Source organism: Fukomys damarensis, unplaced genomic scaffold (genome assembly GCF_012274545.1).
Source record: "Fukomys damarensis isolate Sample0158 unplaced genomic scaffold, DMR_v1.0_HiC HiC_scaffold_19, whole genome shotgun sequence".
NCBI classification, from domain to species: domain Eukaryota; kingdom Metazoa; phylum Chordata; class Mammalia; order Rodentia; family Bathyergidae; genus Fukomys; species Fukomys damarensis.
The window spans coordinates 3,598,754-3,614,338 of NW_022900931.1; the positions used below are offsets into that span (position 1 = coordinate 3,598,754).

The following is a 15,585-nucleotide window of genomic DNA, read 5'->3' on the forward strand; positions in this document are numbered from 1 at the left end:
CAGCGTGCGTGTGAGGCCGCCTGGGTCGGAACAAAGGCCTGGGGCGTGCGGGCTCCGGCGTGTTCGGACCTGGTGCGGCTTCTGCAGGGCTGTGTTTACGACGACGATGGAAGAGCTTAGTGTGGAGACTCTGACTCAGCCGGGCCGGGCGGGGCAGGCAGGGCTGCAAGACGGGGATGGAGGGAGACTCCCAGAAGGAGGACGACACACACACGCGCGCGCATACTGGCAGACACAGCGGACACACGGACACGTCACCCTGTGCACATACATAGCCACACATGCACACTTTCACATGTTCGCACCTACTATGCATGTAGACATACAAATGCACACTTGGATGCACGCACAAATACATGCTTCCTACCACTTACCTGCCAGGCCCAGGGAGAGGCCTGAACTGAGAACAGGGACAAAGCAATCGTCCACTCGCTAGTATAGGCTGTGCCAGGCCATGGGCTGTGGCCTGTGTTGACCAGGGAGGGAGAAGACGTGGGTTCCGGGCTGACCCCTTCAGGACCCTGTAGCTGAGCTGGGCTTGCGGGGAGCTCTAGGTTCCAACTCAGCTGCTCACACGGGGCTGTGACCCAGCCGGGCTCATCTACCCACGGGCCCTTTCTCATGCTGAGCCCTGCCTAGGTTCCAGGCTTGCCTTCTCAGTTCATCCGCCCTCTCTGGACCAAGGCCCTCGAAACCTGGACCCAGGCTGGTACCAGCTCGATGAGGTGACATCAGGGTGTGGTCCAGGGTTGTCCCTGTGAGATCCTGGGGGCCTGGGGAGCTGGGTGGAGGTCAGGACTTGGATGGCCGGGACTCAGGCTTCATGATGACTCTGGGCCTGGCCACCCCATGTTGGTGCCAGCTCAGCCCCACCTGCCTCCTGCTGCAGAGATTGTAAAGGGAACCTAGGTACCTCCCCTGTAACCTAGGGAAACTGAGGCCCAGGTGTGGAGGACTGGGCCAGGGCCCTGCAGCTTGAGCTGTGTTCTGTCTGGGGTTGGCATGAGGGGTGAGGCTATCTCCCTGGTGGTGCTAGTTTTGAGTGCTGCTGCCCTCACCTGCCTTGCTGTCCCAGGCACCCCAAACTGTCAGCTAAGGTCGCCCTCATTTTCCACAAATATGGCCCCCCCGCAACCTCCTCTGGGTGACAACTGCACCAGCCACCCCAGCCCACAGGGGGAGCCTCACACCCACCTTCCTGCTGGCCTGGGGCTGCATCCCAGGTCTGCATCTCCCCTCTCCACCTGGCAGGACCCTTGTAGCCGCCTCTCTGTGGGACCCTTAAACTTAAGTAGGAGCAGCGCTCTCCAGGTGCCCATCTTCTTAAAATAAACTCAGCCCAGCGTGGTCTCTGAGGATGGTCATGTTGCCTCTCTATGCTGGGACTGGCTCATGGCTGCCCCAGGGGACTTAGCATTGGCAATCCCTCTTCCTGGAACACTATTCCCTGTGCCTTTGGCACCCTCTTCCTGGAGGGGTCCTTGCTGGTCCCTGTCCACCCCAGCTCTTCAGCATCCCGCCTGCTGGCCCCTCGACTCCCCATCCAGGAGCCCCGTGGGCTGCAGCCTGTCAGTCCTGCCTGCTGGGGCCTGGGGCTGGGCTCTGGGGGTGCCGGGAGCACACGTGACTGGCCAGAGGAAGGATGAGAGGACTCAGAGGCTAGGCGTTCCCTGTCTGGAAGGTGGGCAGAGGCTGGGCATGGATGCTGGGGTACCGGGTCACCTGCTGCGTGGCCACAGGCCACTCGTCTGCCTCCGCCGGGACCGGGTCCTCATTGTGAGGTGGGGACCTGGTTCGTACTGATGTGGCCACCACAAGGGCAGAGCAGGGCCTGAAACCACTGGATGCCCCGACAGCACAGACCACAGTCCCACACTGTACACCACTGGATGAGTCTGGTACGTCGAGGAGTTGCTCATTGCTCAGTCCCACCACAGTCTGATTGACTTACTGATTGCTGTGCTACAAAGCTACCCGCTGCTAGAGACTGAGCACAGGGCCATTGCACTCAACTGCATTCTGGGGCCTTTTTTTTTTTTTTTTTTTTTTTTTTGAGACAGGGCCTTGCTAAGTTTCTAAGTTGCCGAGGTTGGAGGCTAACTTGAAATCCACCTGCCAGAGCGGGTGCACATCTGTAATCCCCGCATTCTGCGAGGCTGAGTCAGGAGGACAGCAAGTTGTAGCCCAGCCTACTGAAGTATCAAGAGAGACCCTGCCTCAAAATTAAAAAAAAAAATCAAGAAAGGGCTGGGATGTAGCTCATTTTGAAGGCCCTGGGTTTGGTCACCAGCACCACAGAAAGGAAGAGAGGGAGGGAGGGAGGGAAGAAAAGAAGGAAGAAAAGAAGTATGAGCTTTTCATGCCGGTGGAATCAGACAGGATGTGGCCTTTTGTGTTTGGCTTCTTTTACACTCCGCGATGGTTTCAAAGCCTCTGTGTCAATCTCACCTTCCTGTTTTAAGGCAGAACAGTGTTCCACAGTATGGAGACTTTTCTTGTCCACACACCCGCTGGTTAGCAATACACTGTGAACGTCTGTGTGCAAGGCTTTGTGTGACGTATGCTTTCACTTTCTCAGGCTTATCCCTAGGGGTAGATTGCTGGGGGCCGTGATGGCCCTAGGTCTATGCTGGAGAAGCACTGAGCTCCCCAACAGTGCCGGCACCTTCCACACCCCACCAGCAGTGTGTGGGGCCCGATCCCTCAGAGTGCTCCCTGACACTTGCTGTCGTTGGTCTGTCACTTTCGCCATCCTGAGTGAGTGGGAAGGAAGCCGGTCTCCGTGGTCTTGAGCTGCGTGGCCTTGACGGATAATGATGTCTTTTTTGGAGAAATGTCTGTGCAGGCCCTTTGCCCATTTCAATTGGGCTGTTTGCTTTTTTTTTTTTTTTTTTTTTTTTTTTACCCTTTTAATTGGGGTTGTTGCTTTTTTTTTTTTTTTTTTTTTAATCAAGTCACAGAGAAGGTCATATTTTCTTTTAAGTGGGGGTGCATCCAGGTTGGCAAAGGGGCGGCTGAGCTGTCAGCCGCAGCGTAGAGACACACACAGCTGCTTGAGCAAAGCCAGGTGCACAATCGGGGTACCTCATGAAGACCCATGTGTCACCGTGGGAGCTGAGGCTGGGCCAGCCGCCTCTGGGTCACTGAGTCTCCCATCTTAGCATGTGGTTTGAGCTCAAGGGTCAGACTCTGAGCCCCCTGACTGCCCTGGGTCTCTTGGTTCCAGGAGGACTCCGGGGCCCTGTGTGGCTCCAGAGTTGTCCTCCCTGGGTCACCTTAGCATGCCAGGCCCTACACCCCCATTTCTAGAGCTGCTAGGTGACCTGGACTCTGCTTTGCTTCTCTGGCCCTTGGGCCCCTTGCTGGGGAGTAGGAGCCACACCAGGCCATCCCCCAGGCCCTTCCCAGCCTGGAATTTCCCCGGTCCTGGCCACCCTTCTAAGGAGTGCCAAGGGCCTGGCTTCCCCAGTGCAGTTATCCTTATGAGCTCAGTTACACCTTTCGTGCTCTCTTAGAATAATGGAGCAGCCCTTGCAATACCAGGATGCAGCAGGTAGCTTTGCGCAATGGCTAGGGGGTGGCCGGGAGGGGAGGGGAGCCCTGTCCTGACCACTTTGCTGTTCAGGGAGGTCCTTGCAGTCCTGGTGGACCTCTGGGGCTGGGGGTGCATTGGGGTGCAGAAGCTCGAGGCCCAGCTCTGGTGGGACAGGATCCTTGCCTTGGCACCAGGGTCTGTGGGCTCCGGGAGGGCCTGGGTCTAAGTAACCTAGGCAAAGGGCTGGGTTGAGTGGTCTCCTGCAGCCCTGTCACCCACATGGCAGTGACCCCAGGATGCCACTGCCTCATGTCTAGCTTTCTGTGGAATGTGAATGTTGGGGGGACAGTGGCAGGGAAAACGGGGTGGCCTTACAGGAGGTTGTCTCCGGTCTGGCCTGCCCTGGATGTTGCCACACATCCAGTTCCCCAGCTGGCCCTGGCCCTGTGAGTCTTGATGCCAAGGGACAGTGCCATTTGTCTCCTTTGCTCTCAGCTCTGTCTCTTGGTCCTGGGGCAGGTGACAACTGCCGGCGCCGTCAGGTGCATGGACACCAGCTCTGAGACGATGGTGGCAGGCTGAGGCCACACAGCAGGAGAGACCCAAGTCCGGCGCTCTTTCCCCCCACCTGAGTTCCCCAAAATCCCTCTCCACACCCCCAGACAATGTGCAGACCCCCACCTGCAGGGGTCCAGAGACAGACAGGGGGCCCTGTATCAGGGGCCTCGAGGCCCAGAACCCCACCCTGGGCTCAGAAGGACTGTGGTGTACAGTGGCCAGTGTGTGGTAACACCCATCTCTAGAATGCCCCTGTGCTGGCCCACGCACCCCCCCACACACACAACACATCTGGGGCTTGCGGAGCTGGCTGACAGAAGCCTGGCCTGGCGCCGGTCCCCTCTACCCTTGAGGTTCAGTGTTCCCACCTGTGCAATGATCTGCTAACACCATCTGTTTCTCGGGTTGCCATGGGGATGGTAAGGGGCTGGGAGTGCACCTAGCCCAGACCTGCTGGGTTGAGGTGAGAAGTCCACGTGGAGCCTGCCCTGGGACCCCAGACGAGGGTCACCTGCCAGAGGTGGGCATTCTGGAGGAGGGGGTGTCCCAGCTGCATCCAGGGGAATGTGGACGGGGAACACCACTGTCCCCCAAGGTGGGCCAGAAGAGGCTGGGGGTTCCTTTTGCCACAGGTCATCACTGTGGGCTGCAAGTGGCTGCACCCACCCACCGGTGGCTGTTCTGAGCTGCAGGGTGTAGGGGCTGAGGACAGAGGGGTCAAGCCTTGAGAGCCCTGGGGACCAGGCCGGGCCACTGGAAGTCACTCTGAGAGGCCTTAGGAGCTATTGATGACTGTTGAGTGAAGTCCTCAGACCCAGGCTATCTGTATCTGCTACAAAGGATCAGTTCTTCCAAATCTAAGTATTCATAGGCAGACGTGGTGATGCACATTTGTAATCCCAGCACTAGGGAGGCTGAGGCAGGAGGATCACCTTGGGTTCAAGGCCAACCTGGACTACACAGTGAGTTCAGCGCCAGCCTGGACTATATAAGGAGAGCCTGTCTAAAGCAAAACAAAAAGCACAACCCCCCAACCCCCCAAAAAACCTTAGTGTTCTCCCATCAGCACCTTAGAAGGAGCAGGCTGGGGAGCAGAAGCCCCAGCAGGGCCCAGGAACAATTCTGGGAGGGAGCCTGCCCTGCCCACCCTGTCCACACCCAGCCACACTGTGGGGCAGGTTGTGAAGTCCTCACCCTGTCTGTAAAATGGGGCAGTAGCTCCTCACTGGTGTGGGAACCATGGGGTGCCAGGTGCCCTGAACCTCCCAGTCTGAGGCTGTGCCTCTTGTGGACCCTGTGTTCTCCTTGATGCTCTCCAAACAATTTCTGTCTTGTTCACTCCCACCTCAGGGCAGGAGGGGCAAGAAATTAGCAAGAGGGGCAGGTGGAGGATGACAAGTGAGTAACTGAGTCTGAGCTTGGGACGGGATGGGGGCTGGGCACCCCAGGACCCACCCTGCAGCCTCTCTGAGGGCGGGAAGAAGTTGACGGTCACCTCTGTCTTTGCTGGGGACTTTTGACAGCTCCCCTGGCCTCCTGCATGTTCCCGATAGCTGGCTTTTCCAGATTTCCCCAGGCCCTTGCTTTGACACCCCCACCCTGCTAGGTCAGTCCAGCCCCCCGGGACCTCCACCTAGAGCTCGCCTGCTGGCCAGGTCCCTGTACCCTCAAGGCCCAAAGCTCAACCCTGTCCTTGTTCCCTCCTGCTCCAGGTCACAGAGCATGCTTCTGGCTCAGTGGCTTTTAGGGACCCACGGCCAGGCCCTCAGCCCCTTCCTAGCCTTTCTGGGCTTTGAATCACAGCCTGGGTCCTAATCCTGCTTAAGTCACTCATGCCTGGTTCCAGGCCATCTGTGTCCGGGTCTCCTCATCTGTGGAATGGGACAGGTAGCAGAACTTCCTCGTCCACAGGTTACATGGGTCTGTGAGAATCTAAGGAAGGGCGCAGGTATGGGAGTGGAGCTCTGATGACGGTGGTGACCCTGGCTCCACGAGCTGCTTCTCAAGAGTCCAGACTCAGGGAGGCTTGGTGGTGCATGCCTGTCATGCCAGCACCGGGGGGAAGCTGAGGCATAAGTTCAAGCCTAACTGAGTTCTCCCTGTCACGTCTGCACCCTGCCCTGTCCTGTTGAGGCTCCAGGCAGCTCTCAGCAGCACGGGGGTCGGGGCTCCTCCATGAGAGATAGAGCAGAGGCATAGAGACAGCCTTCTGTGGGGTGTGCACCACAAGTGTGGCCCGGGCTGCTGGGTGCTGTGTGGCGCAGGCCTGGGCAGGCGGGGATGCTGTACCTACATCTCACTGGAGAGGAAGGGGCACCCTTCTCAGCCTCTGGTCTTCTCACCAAAGCCTCCTCGCCCCCGGATCCCTGGGACCCCCCAGCTGGAGATGGGCCCCAGAGCTCACAGTCAGCCTCTGGAAGGCTGCCTGCAGGAGGCACTGGAAATGCGACTTCTGCCCAAAAGACCAGGAAATCTACAAGGAGATGCAGGCAGCAGCTAGCAGGATGGTGCCATCGTTCCAGGAAGAGATTGGGCAGAGGAAGCTGGCACTGGGCTGAGGGCTGGGCTCTGCCAGTACAGGGGAGCCAGCGAAGGTGCTGCGGGGAGGCCCCGCCAGGCTGCACTTGGAAGGAGCCAGTGGCTGGGTAGGGAGGCAGGTCGGACAGTGCCCAGGCCTGGGAAATCCAGGGCCCCCTGACCCCAGCCCAGCACTGGGAGGAGAGGAGATACTCAGGAGGCCAGGCCTGGGGAGGGACGCAGCATGCATTAAGCAGCTGCTGTGTGCCAGGTGCTGCCCTTACCATTGCCTGGGGAGGGGTTACATCAACCGGCTTTGGTGAGCAGGGAGCCCACACCTCGAGCCTCAACACCCTGCTTTCTCCACCCACAGGGAGCCGCGAGGCCGCCTTCACCTACGCCATCACTGCGGCCGGAGTGGCCCACGCCGTCACGGCCGCCTGCAGCCAGGGCAACCTGAGCAACTGTGGCTGCGACCGGGAGAAGCAAGGCTACTACAACCAGGCAGAGGGCTGGAAGTGGGGAGGCTGCTCCGCTGACGTGCGCTACGGCATCGACTTCTCCCGCCGCTTCGTGGACGCCCGCGAGATCAAGAAGAACGCGCGGCGGCTCATGAACCTGCACAACAACGAAGCCGGCCGCAAGGTGGGCAGGAGGGTGCCACCTCTGTCCCGGCCACAGCCCTAGCCCCAGCCCCTGCCTTGGCTCTCTGGTCCCCGAAGCCAGCCCACGGCAGGGACTTCCTGGAGGAGGTGGTCTTCCTGGGCTCAGGCTGCTGGGCGGGGAGGCGGGCGGGGCCTGAGGACCTCAGAGCTGCACGGGGTGTGGGCAGAGCCTAGGTTGGGGCGGGCGGCCTGGGGGGTCATGGAGGGAATTCAGCCCGGACACACTGGGGAAAGAGTCAGGGTGAGCCCCGAGGCTGGGCTGCGGGAGATGAGGGCCCCAGATACCAGGCTGGGAGGAGTGGCCACTGGGCGGCAAGATGGCCCAAGATAGGGCGGCCAGCAGAGCGGAACACCGCAGGGAGCGGCGGCTCATGAACCTGCACAACAACGAAGCCGGCCGCAAGGTGGGCAGGAGGGTGCCACCTCTGTCCCGGCCACAGCCCTAGCCCCAGCCCCTGCCTTGGCTCTCTGGTCCCCGAAGCCAGCCCACGGCAGGGACTTCCTGGAGGAGGTGGTCTTCCTGGGCTCAGGCTGCTGGGCGGGGAGGCGGGCGGGGCCTGAGGACCTCAGAGCTGCACGGGGTGTGGGCAGAGCCTAGGTTGGGGCGGGCGGCCTGGGGGGTCATGGAGGGAATTCAGCCCGGACACACTGGGGAAAGAGTCAGGGTGAGCCCCGAGGCTGGGCTGCGGGAGATGAGGGCCCCAGATACCAGGCTGGGAGGAGTGGCCACTGGGCGGCAAGATGGCCCAAGATAGGGCGGCCAGCAGAGCGGAACACCGCAGGGTCTGGCTCCCCAGCCCTGGGGCCACACCCAGGTGTGGGGCCTGAGGGGCTCCTGAGACCTGAGACCCGCCTGCCTTTCAGGCGAGGAGGCGAAGAGGGCCTGAAGGAATCCCTTGGCCCAGTGACCCTAACTGGCCTCACTTGTTATCAACAAAAACTTGCTGTTCCTATTTTGAGCCGGGCACTAGGCAGAGAGGAGGCTACAATGGCCTCAGCTATGGGGGCTGGGCCCACACGAGGGGTGCAGGGGTCACACCCAGGAGCAAGAAGGGACTGGGAGGCTGGGGGAAAGCTCAGCATCCTGGACCGGGTGCTTTGGAGCTGGGGCCTCAATGCACAAACAGAGTAGAGGTGAGAAGGGGCCAGCACTGGAGGATGTTTAATGCTGCTGGTGGGAGAAAGGAGGGGTAAGGAGGAGCAGAAGGAAGCGGTGGCCTTGATGTGTACGGTACCCTACGGGCAGGTGAATTTAAGTTACTGTCACATAAATGAGTGCACTGGGTGCACAAATGAATGAGGAATGAATGACATTAAAGTCTGGCCTCCAGGAGCTCCCAGCCAGCCAGGAGAGCAAGGAAGTCTCCATCCCAGGCAGGTGGCGGCATCCTGGAGGGCTGCTGGGAGGAGGCAAACTGAGTCCTCCTGGAACCCAGCATTGGTCCGCTTTCCTGGCTCGGAGACACCGAGACAGGGGTGATGTCAGAGGAAACGGCTCCATTCGGCTCATAGCTTCGGAGTGTTCAGTCCGTGGTCAGCTGGCTGAGGCAGGAACGCCGTGGTGGAAGGGCCTGAGGGAGACTGTGTCACGGTGGCTATTGCAGGGATCTGGGGTAGAGAGAAGACCAGCGTGGGGAGCTGAAGTCCTATGGGCCTGGGCTACCTGGCTTGGGACTCAACAGGTGATACAAAGTCACAGGGACCCAGGGAGACAGAGGACGGGAAGAGGGAGGACGGCGGTGCTGGCGGCTGCCTGGCCAGGGAAGGAGACTCCAGGGAGAACTGTGTCCCGTCCAGTGCTCCTGGGCTCTATGGGCAGTGTCCACGAATCCCGTCTCCATGACTGTGTAGCCTCCCTGACTCTGTCTTCTCTGCCATCTGGATTGAGGACCAGAGTCCAGGATGATCACATCATCTCCTTTACTTCAGTTCTGTCTACAAAGACCCTGTTTCCAGTAAGGTCACATCCCAAGGTTCCCGGAAGATGTGCAGTGAGCGGGGGAGGTGCTGTGTAACCCTCCACTCGGCCGCGAGGACGAGCGTCCTTGATGGTCAGACTCGCTGAGCCACTCCGGGGCGCTTGGGTCCCAACTGCCCCTCCTGTGCCCCCTTGAAGGCTATGCTGAGCTCTAATGTGTGCCAAGCTCTCAGCTTATCCCCTGAGGTGCATGGGCACAAATGTAAGATACCCACTGGCTGCTCTGTCCTGGGTGTGTGGAGCCTGCCACAGCGCAGGGCAGGGCCGTAGGCAGATGGAGGCTGTGGTGAATGGTGGCTACAGTTTCTTCCTTCCACACTGACCAGGGGAAGGCAGGAGTGTGTCCACTGGGAAGGCCTGGGATGGCCCAGGGCATACCGGCTCCCTCTCACTGATGACACAGGCAGGAAGCTGTTGTGACAAGGACAGCAGCTCTGGGAGCTGGGGCCCGGCCCCCATCAGCTGGGCCTGCGACAGGCATGCTGGGCAGATGTTTCATCCCATGGTACCACAAAAACCCAAGGTTTGGGAAAGGCGGCTCCTCCCAGGCTAGTGGGACCACACAGCCACCATCTCTGTCACTGCAGGGGCCTGAGGTTGGAGAGCAAGGCCAATTTGGGCATTAGTCAAGTCACCCCTTAGAGCAGGGAGCCTAGGATGGGGAGCCTCCCGGTGGCCCCAGGCTGAGCACCAGATGGCAGGCTCCCTGGCTGACAGCCTTCCCTAAAGGACTCTGGTCCCCAGCCTGGCTGAAACTGAGCCCTGCTCCTAACCCAGGCCGCACGCTCATTCTAGGAACAGCAAGGCATCGACTCTGTAGCCCAGAATCCCTGATCCGACCCCATAGCAAGGGAACTCGGTTGGTGAAGGGGCCCTGCATAAGCCCCCAGCTCCTCATGGTCTCTAGGGCACAAGGGCTGTCTCAGTGCCCTGAGGTGCCTGCTGCCCTTGGCGCCACTGTCACTGTGATGGTGAGGGTGCTGGAGAAGGAAACGGCGCATTCTTGAGCCCTGTGATCACTTCTCTGTGAGGCTCCGGCCTGGCACCCAGCCAAGTGAGGATTCGGGTCCTGCTCGCAACCACCTGCCCAATCGTCTTCATCTGCTGTGGCCACTGGTGGGCTGCAGTGGTCTGGCCATCCCCAGGCAGGCAGGAGGGAGGGCACAGGCTGGCTGCCTGGACTTGGTGGGAACCAGGAGATGGGGCCGGGTGTGGGAGGATGGAAGGTCAGGAGAGCGAGGTCAGGGGTGGCTGGTGTTCAGCGGGCCATGGTGGGGATACCAAGTAGAAGCTGGGGCTGACCAGCCTGGATGCCCCTCCAGATCCCGGCAGCCTGGGTGGAGCAGACTCCAAGGGGCCCAGTCTGGCCCGCTCCTGGGGCATCATTGTCCTGAGGGTCACTCCTGACCAGCCGTGTGGCCTGGTCAGAGAGGAAGTCCCCAGAATGCAGGCAGCCAGGGCAGGGAGCTGCTTCTGGGGAAGGGGTCAGATGTGAGTGCTGAGATGTGGCCGAGAGGCAGGATAAGGGGGACAGATGGCAGAAAGGGAGGGAAGGGCAGGGGTCCAATCCTCTCTGCCGGGGCCCACTGTCACCAGGAAGCCCTTGGCTCCACCCCCAGCCTGTAATCCACTTTGGATGCCCCCAAACCTGTTCCCTCTCCACCCTCAGCTCTCCCTGCTAGGGCGTCAGCCTCCTCCCGCTCATCCCCAGATACCCCAGTCCTTGCCCCAGGACAAGTACTCAGAGCAGAGTCATCCATGGCTCCAGGGCCCAGCCTCGGTTCCACCCAGCACACACAGCTCAGGGACACGGGAGCTCGGTGGCTGATAGCTCCTAGCCCGTGCCCATGTCGACCCCTCCAGAAACTCCCTCTTCTTGGCCTACTGGGCTGCTATTCATCCACCCTTACCCACTGTCACTATCGCCTCCCCCAGAAAGCCCCCATCAGATGCCACCACTCACTGCTGCACAGTGGGGCCATCTCCATGGTTCCCACACGGCCGTGAGCCCAGGGCTCCCTGACGTGTCTCCTGCAGCCAGGCCAGGGATGGTGCTGGGCCAGTGGCATCTCTGTGAGTTGTTTCTCTCCCTCTTGTCTTTCATTCATTCATTTTCCAGGGTTTTCATGTCCAGGGCAGAGCTGGGGACAGACAGCTGGTGCCCGTGATGTTGGGTTCTGGCTTCAGGGTCAGGGGGCCAAGTCCCTGCAGCATTGGGCTCAGGGAGCCCCGACAGCTGACAAATGGGCCTTGGGCAGTGGTGGGGCAGCAGCTAATGATTCCCCATCTTCAATCAGGCCCGGCTGGCAGGGCCCTTTCGATCCGAGTAAATGAGTACCTGGGGTCAGGGCTGGCTCTGGGAATCGTCCTTCCGGGGCCGCCAGGGAGGCCCAAGGAAAACACAGGGCTGCACCCACCCAGGGCCCTCGTGGAGCTGGGGAGAAAGAACAACAACCAGCCATCCAGGCCTCCTGGGCCTCTCTGACCCACGCACTCACTGCCCCCTGGCCTAGGCCAGGCCCCACCGCCCACCCGCGTCCAAGGAGTGTGTGTTAAGCCCTACTGGGGAGAGATGGAGGGGAGGGGACACCCACACGTACCAAGCACCCGCTGTGCTGCCCCCCGCACTGTGTGCCCCACCTGCTGCCCTGGACCTGGACCTGTAGCAAGCTCAGTGTTTCCAAGCCTCAGTTTTCTTGTCTGACACAGCGCTGAGCTCTGTACACAGCTGTGAATGCTTCAAAGAAGCTTTAAAATTTTTATGACAGTAAAAGAAATATTTTGCCACGAATCCTCCTCAACAGACCCCTTTCTTTGAGCACACTCATACCATGGTCCCTGCCACTTTCTGTAGCAGCTCTGGAGTCCTCTTTCCTGAGTGTCTAGTTGCACGCTCACGACTGCCTTTGGTGTTCTGAATCAATTAAAAACATTTCCCTTTCGTGGTCATTTCGACTTTGGGGAAGAGCCAGAAGTTGCTTGGCATCAGACAAAGTGAGTAAGGCGGGTGAGGTCCTGTGTTTTACGTGCCTGCCTTTCCCGCGTGGCCCTCTGCGACAGTGCTGACGGGTGGTATTGACGTCGCATCTCATAAAGACATGGGGAAAGAGGCCCTCCGGAGTGGCTTCGGAGAGGCAGGCGCAGCGGGATGAATGTGTCTGCGCAGGCGGGAGAACCTTGAAGAGGGTCAGGCGCAATGTGTCTCTATTGTAGTAAACCATTTAAAAGTACACATTCACCACATGTTTTGATCACATTGAGTACGGTTGCTAAATGCACACCGAGCTCCATCGCGTCCCGAGGACCCCCGAGACGCTTGTGTGCCCCGTGCATGGGAGCCCAGCTGCCTGTCCGTAGATGAGAGGCTGAGGCTGACACAGGGGAAGACACTGGTTCGTGGTCACACAGCCGACGAGGAGGAGCTGCTTCGGGGCCATCCTGGGGGGAGGCGGGGGACCCCGGAGCGCGGCCACCCCGCCCCACTGAGCAGAGCGGTGTCACCCACAGGTTCTGGAGGACCGCATGAAGCTGGAGTGCAAGTGTCACGGCGTGTCGGGCTCCTGCACCACCAAGACCTGCTGGACCACGCTGCCCAAGTTCCGCGAGGTGGGCCACCTGCTGAAGGAAAAGTACAACGCGGCCGTGCAAGTGGAGGTGGTGCGGGCCAGCCGCCTGCGGCAGCCCACCTTCCTGCGCATCAAGCAGCTGCGCAGCTACCAGAAGCCCATGGAGACGGACCTGGTGTACATCGAGAAGTCGCCCAACTACTGTGAGGAGGACGCAGCGACAGGCAGCGTGGGCACACAGGGCCGGCTGTGCAACCGCACCTCGCCGGGGGCCGACGGCTGTGACACCATGTGCTGCGGCCGCGGCTACAACACGCACCAGTACACAAAGGTCTGGCAGTGCAACTGCAAGTTCCACTGGTGCTGCTACGTCAAGTGCAACACCTGCAGCGAGCGCACCGAAGTCTTCACCTGCAAGTGAGGGACACCTCCCTGGCAGCACCGTGCCCACCCGGCGTCCGAGGTCTGCGGTGCCGGGGTCCCCGTGGGGAGCCAGCAGTGAACCCTGAGGCTGCGACACGTCCCAGACCACAGAGTTGCGACCAGACTCTGAGGGTCCCCTCCCTGCCAGGTGGCTGGACACAGAAAGGCCGTGCTGGCCTGTCGCACGCAACACTGATTCCCTGGCCCTATCCCCTGGGGCCCAGGGCAGTGTGGACGGAGCTTGATAAGGTTATTTATGTTTTCTTAGCATCAGAAGAGGATTCTTGGCACTAACAGATGCGTAGCTGGTCCTAACTCCACACTTTGTGTCCACCCGGCCCCTGATGCCCCTCTTCGGCCTCTCCCTCCGCCCCCCTGCAGGTCCCAGGTGCCAGGGTTAGCAGGAGAGGACCTTGGAACACAGCCTGGCTTCCCTTCCTCTTTGGAAATCATATCACAGAAGTCAAAATGTTCCTTGTGCCAGGTTCCAGGAGTGCCCGGTCCCCTTCCTAGTCCTTCACGCTCCTGGCCAGCCATTGGCCTGGCACCTGCAGTTTACAGAGTCCTCCCTCCCTGGAGCCAGCCTGACCCCCAGGATGGCAGGGCTGGGCTGGGGAACTCCCCAAATGCTGGTCCCACCTGACAGATGGGGCACTAAGGCCCAGAGACCCTTCAGCTGTGAGTGGTGCTTCTGCCTGAGTCCCCACCCAGGATACCCAGCAGGCCCTTGCCCAAGAGCCCTAGCTGCTCCCTTCCCAGCCACAGCCTCGGGCTGCACACCCTGGCAGTCGGTGCCTTTGAGGTTCTCAGAGCCCCAACCTGGTCCTTCTGCTCGACCCCAATGTTGGGAAAATTGGCAAGCAGGGCTAAGAGTACCTGTCAGGGCCCCCACCTGCCATCTGGGGACACCTGCTCTCCAGACGTCACCCCAAGTTGAGCAAACCTTTCCCCTCCCAGTCACCTCCTCCAAAACCTTGAAGATGGGGTTGGAATAGGAGGTAGGACTCAGGGCTGGGCCATCCTTTCTGGGCTCCCACTCTGTCCCTGAGGAGACAGGCACTGAGGGTGCGGCCTGCCCAAGGCCAGCAAATGGCTCCAAGCCACCATCCCGCCCACTGCTCCCTGTGTCCCCAGTGTGCCCCCAGCGGGCTTGAACGATGGCCTGGGGCAGTTGACCCCTGTCTGGGTGCTGGCCCTGCGTCCACATGTCTGATGATGCCAGGATACCCCAACCTCTGGGCCGCTGTGAACGCCCCACCCTACCCTGGCCCCTGCCTCACCCCAGTCCCAGGACACCCCAAGTCCACAGGCTGGCGTCCTCCACTGAGGAGCCCGGGTAACTTATGCTGTTATATAGTGTCCAGATGTCTATAGTGTCTTTTAAGTTATTGTGACCTACACTGGGAACTGGAGGGGACGGTGGGGATGGCCGAGGCCGTGCCCCCGAGCCAGGCTCCTCCTTCTGCTTGAAATGACCCTCGGGGCCGACGCTGCCACCGAGGCCCCCGCACTGTCTCTGGGGTACCAAGCACCCAGCCGAGCCCGCCGTCCCTCGAGGGGGCCATCTCAGGCGTGGGGGCCAGCATGGCCCAGGCAGGCACTGGCCACCCATTCCATGTGCAGGGCTGGAGGTGGCTGGGCACCGGGCATCCCAGAAGTGCCCATTTCTGACGGCTGTGCTGCTGGCCTCCCCTGGAGGGGAGCTTGGTCCCAATAAAAGCTGGAAATGGAGTAGTGATTGTGTGTGTTGCCCCTAGACAACCTCACCCTGTCCCTCCTCACTTCCTCTGCACTCCCTGGGGTAAGGGCCCCTTATTCCTGTCCCTGCCCTGAGATGCCCGCTGAGGCCCCAGCTGGGCCTCCCTCGAGCTTACTGGCCCCTCGGCACCTGGAAAGGTCACGGGGATGGACAACCCCAGAGACTGCCCGGACGTGTGGGGCTCAGCTCAGACTGCAGGGACAGGAGGCCCAGGAGCTGGACAGGAGCACTTGTGGTCTGGGCTTGGGAGGCCTGGGTGTCTGAGGTCCTGGGGGCTCCCGTCTGGCCCTGCCACTTCCCCACCAGGCCCAGCCCTTAACCAGTAACTGTGCAAGGCTTCGTGAATAGCATTCCTGCCCAGGGCCAGAAGGCATGCGGTGGGGCCGGTTTGGCCACTGCCCGCTGTCCCCGGCAGCCTGGCATAGGGCGGAACTGCTGATCAAACAGCCCCATCCCCACGGTGCCCAGCTGGGCACCCACAGAGCGTGGCCTCAGCCCCGAGGCCCAGGAGAGGGACCTCCAGGTGGGCCTTTGGGGGACACACCCTTCCCCAGGGACAGACAAGACTCAGAGCTTCAGCCCAG

At 60.6% G+C, this 15,585-nt stretch overlaps 1 protein-coding gene across 5 annotated transcripts in view; it reads left to right on the plus strand.

Annotated features, from left to right (window-relative positions):
* Wnt7b (Wnt family member 7B) overlaps window positions 1–14,960 on the plus strand; it is a 39,267-nt gene extending 24,307 nt beyond the window's left edge. For all 5 annotated transcript variants that reach the window (XM_010634328.2, XM_010634327.3, XM_010634329.2 and 2 more), the window contains exons 3-4: window positions 6,984–7,255; window positions 12,761–14,960. In XM_010634328.2, the coding sequence (XP_010632630.1) occupies window positions 6,984–7,255; window positions 12,761–13,240 (752 nt within the window). In that variant the 3' untranslated portion in view covers window positions 13,241–14,960. The remainder of the gene's footprint in view (window positions 1–6,983; window positions 7,256–12,760) is intronic.
* Window positions 14,961–15,585: the final 625 nt, after the last annotated feature.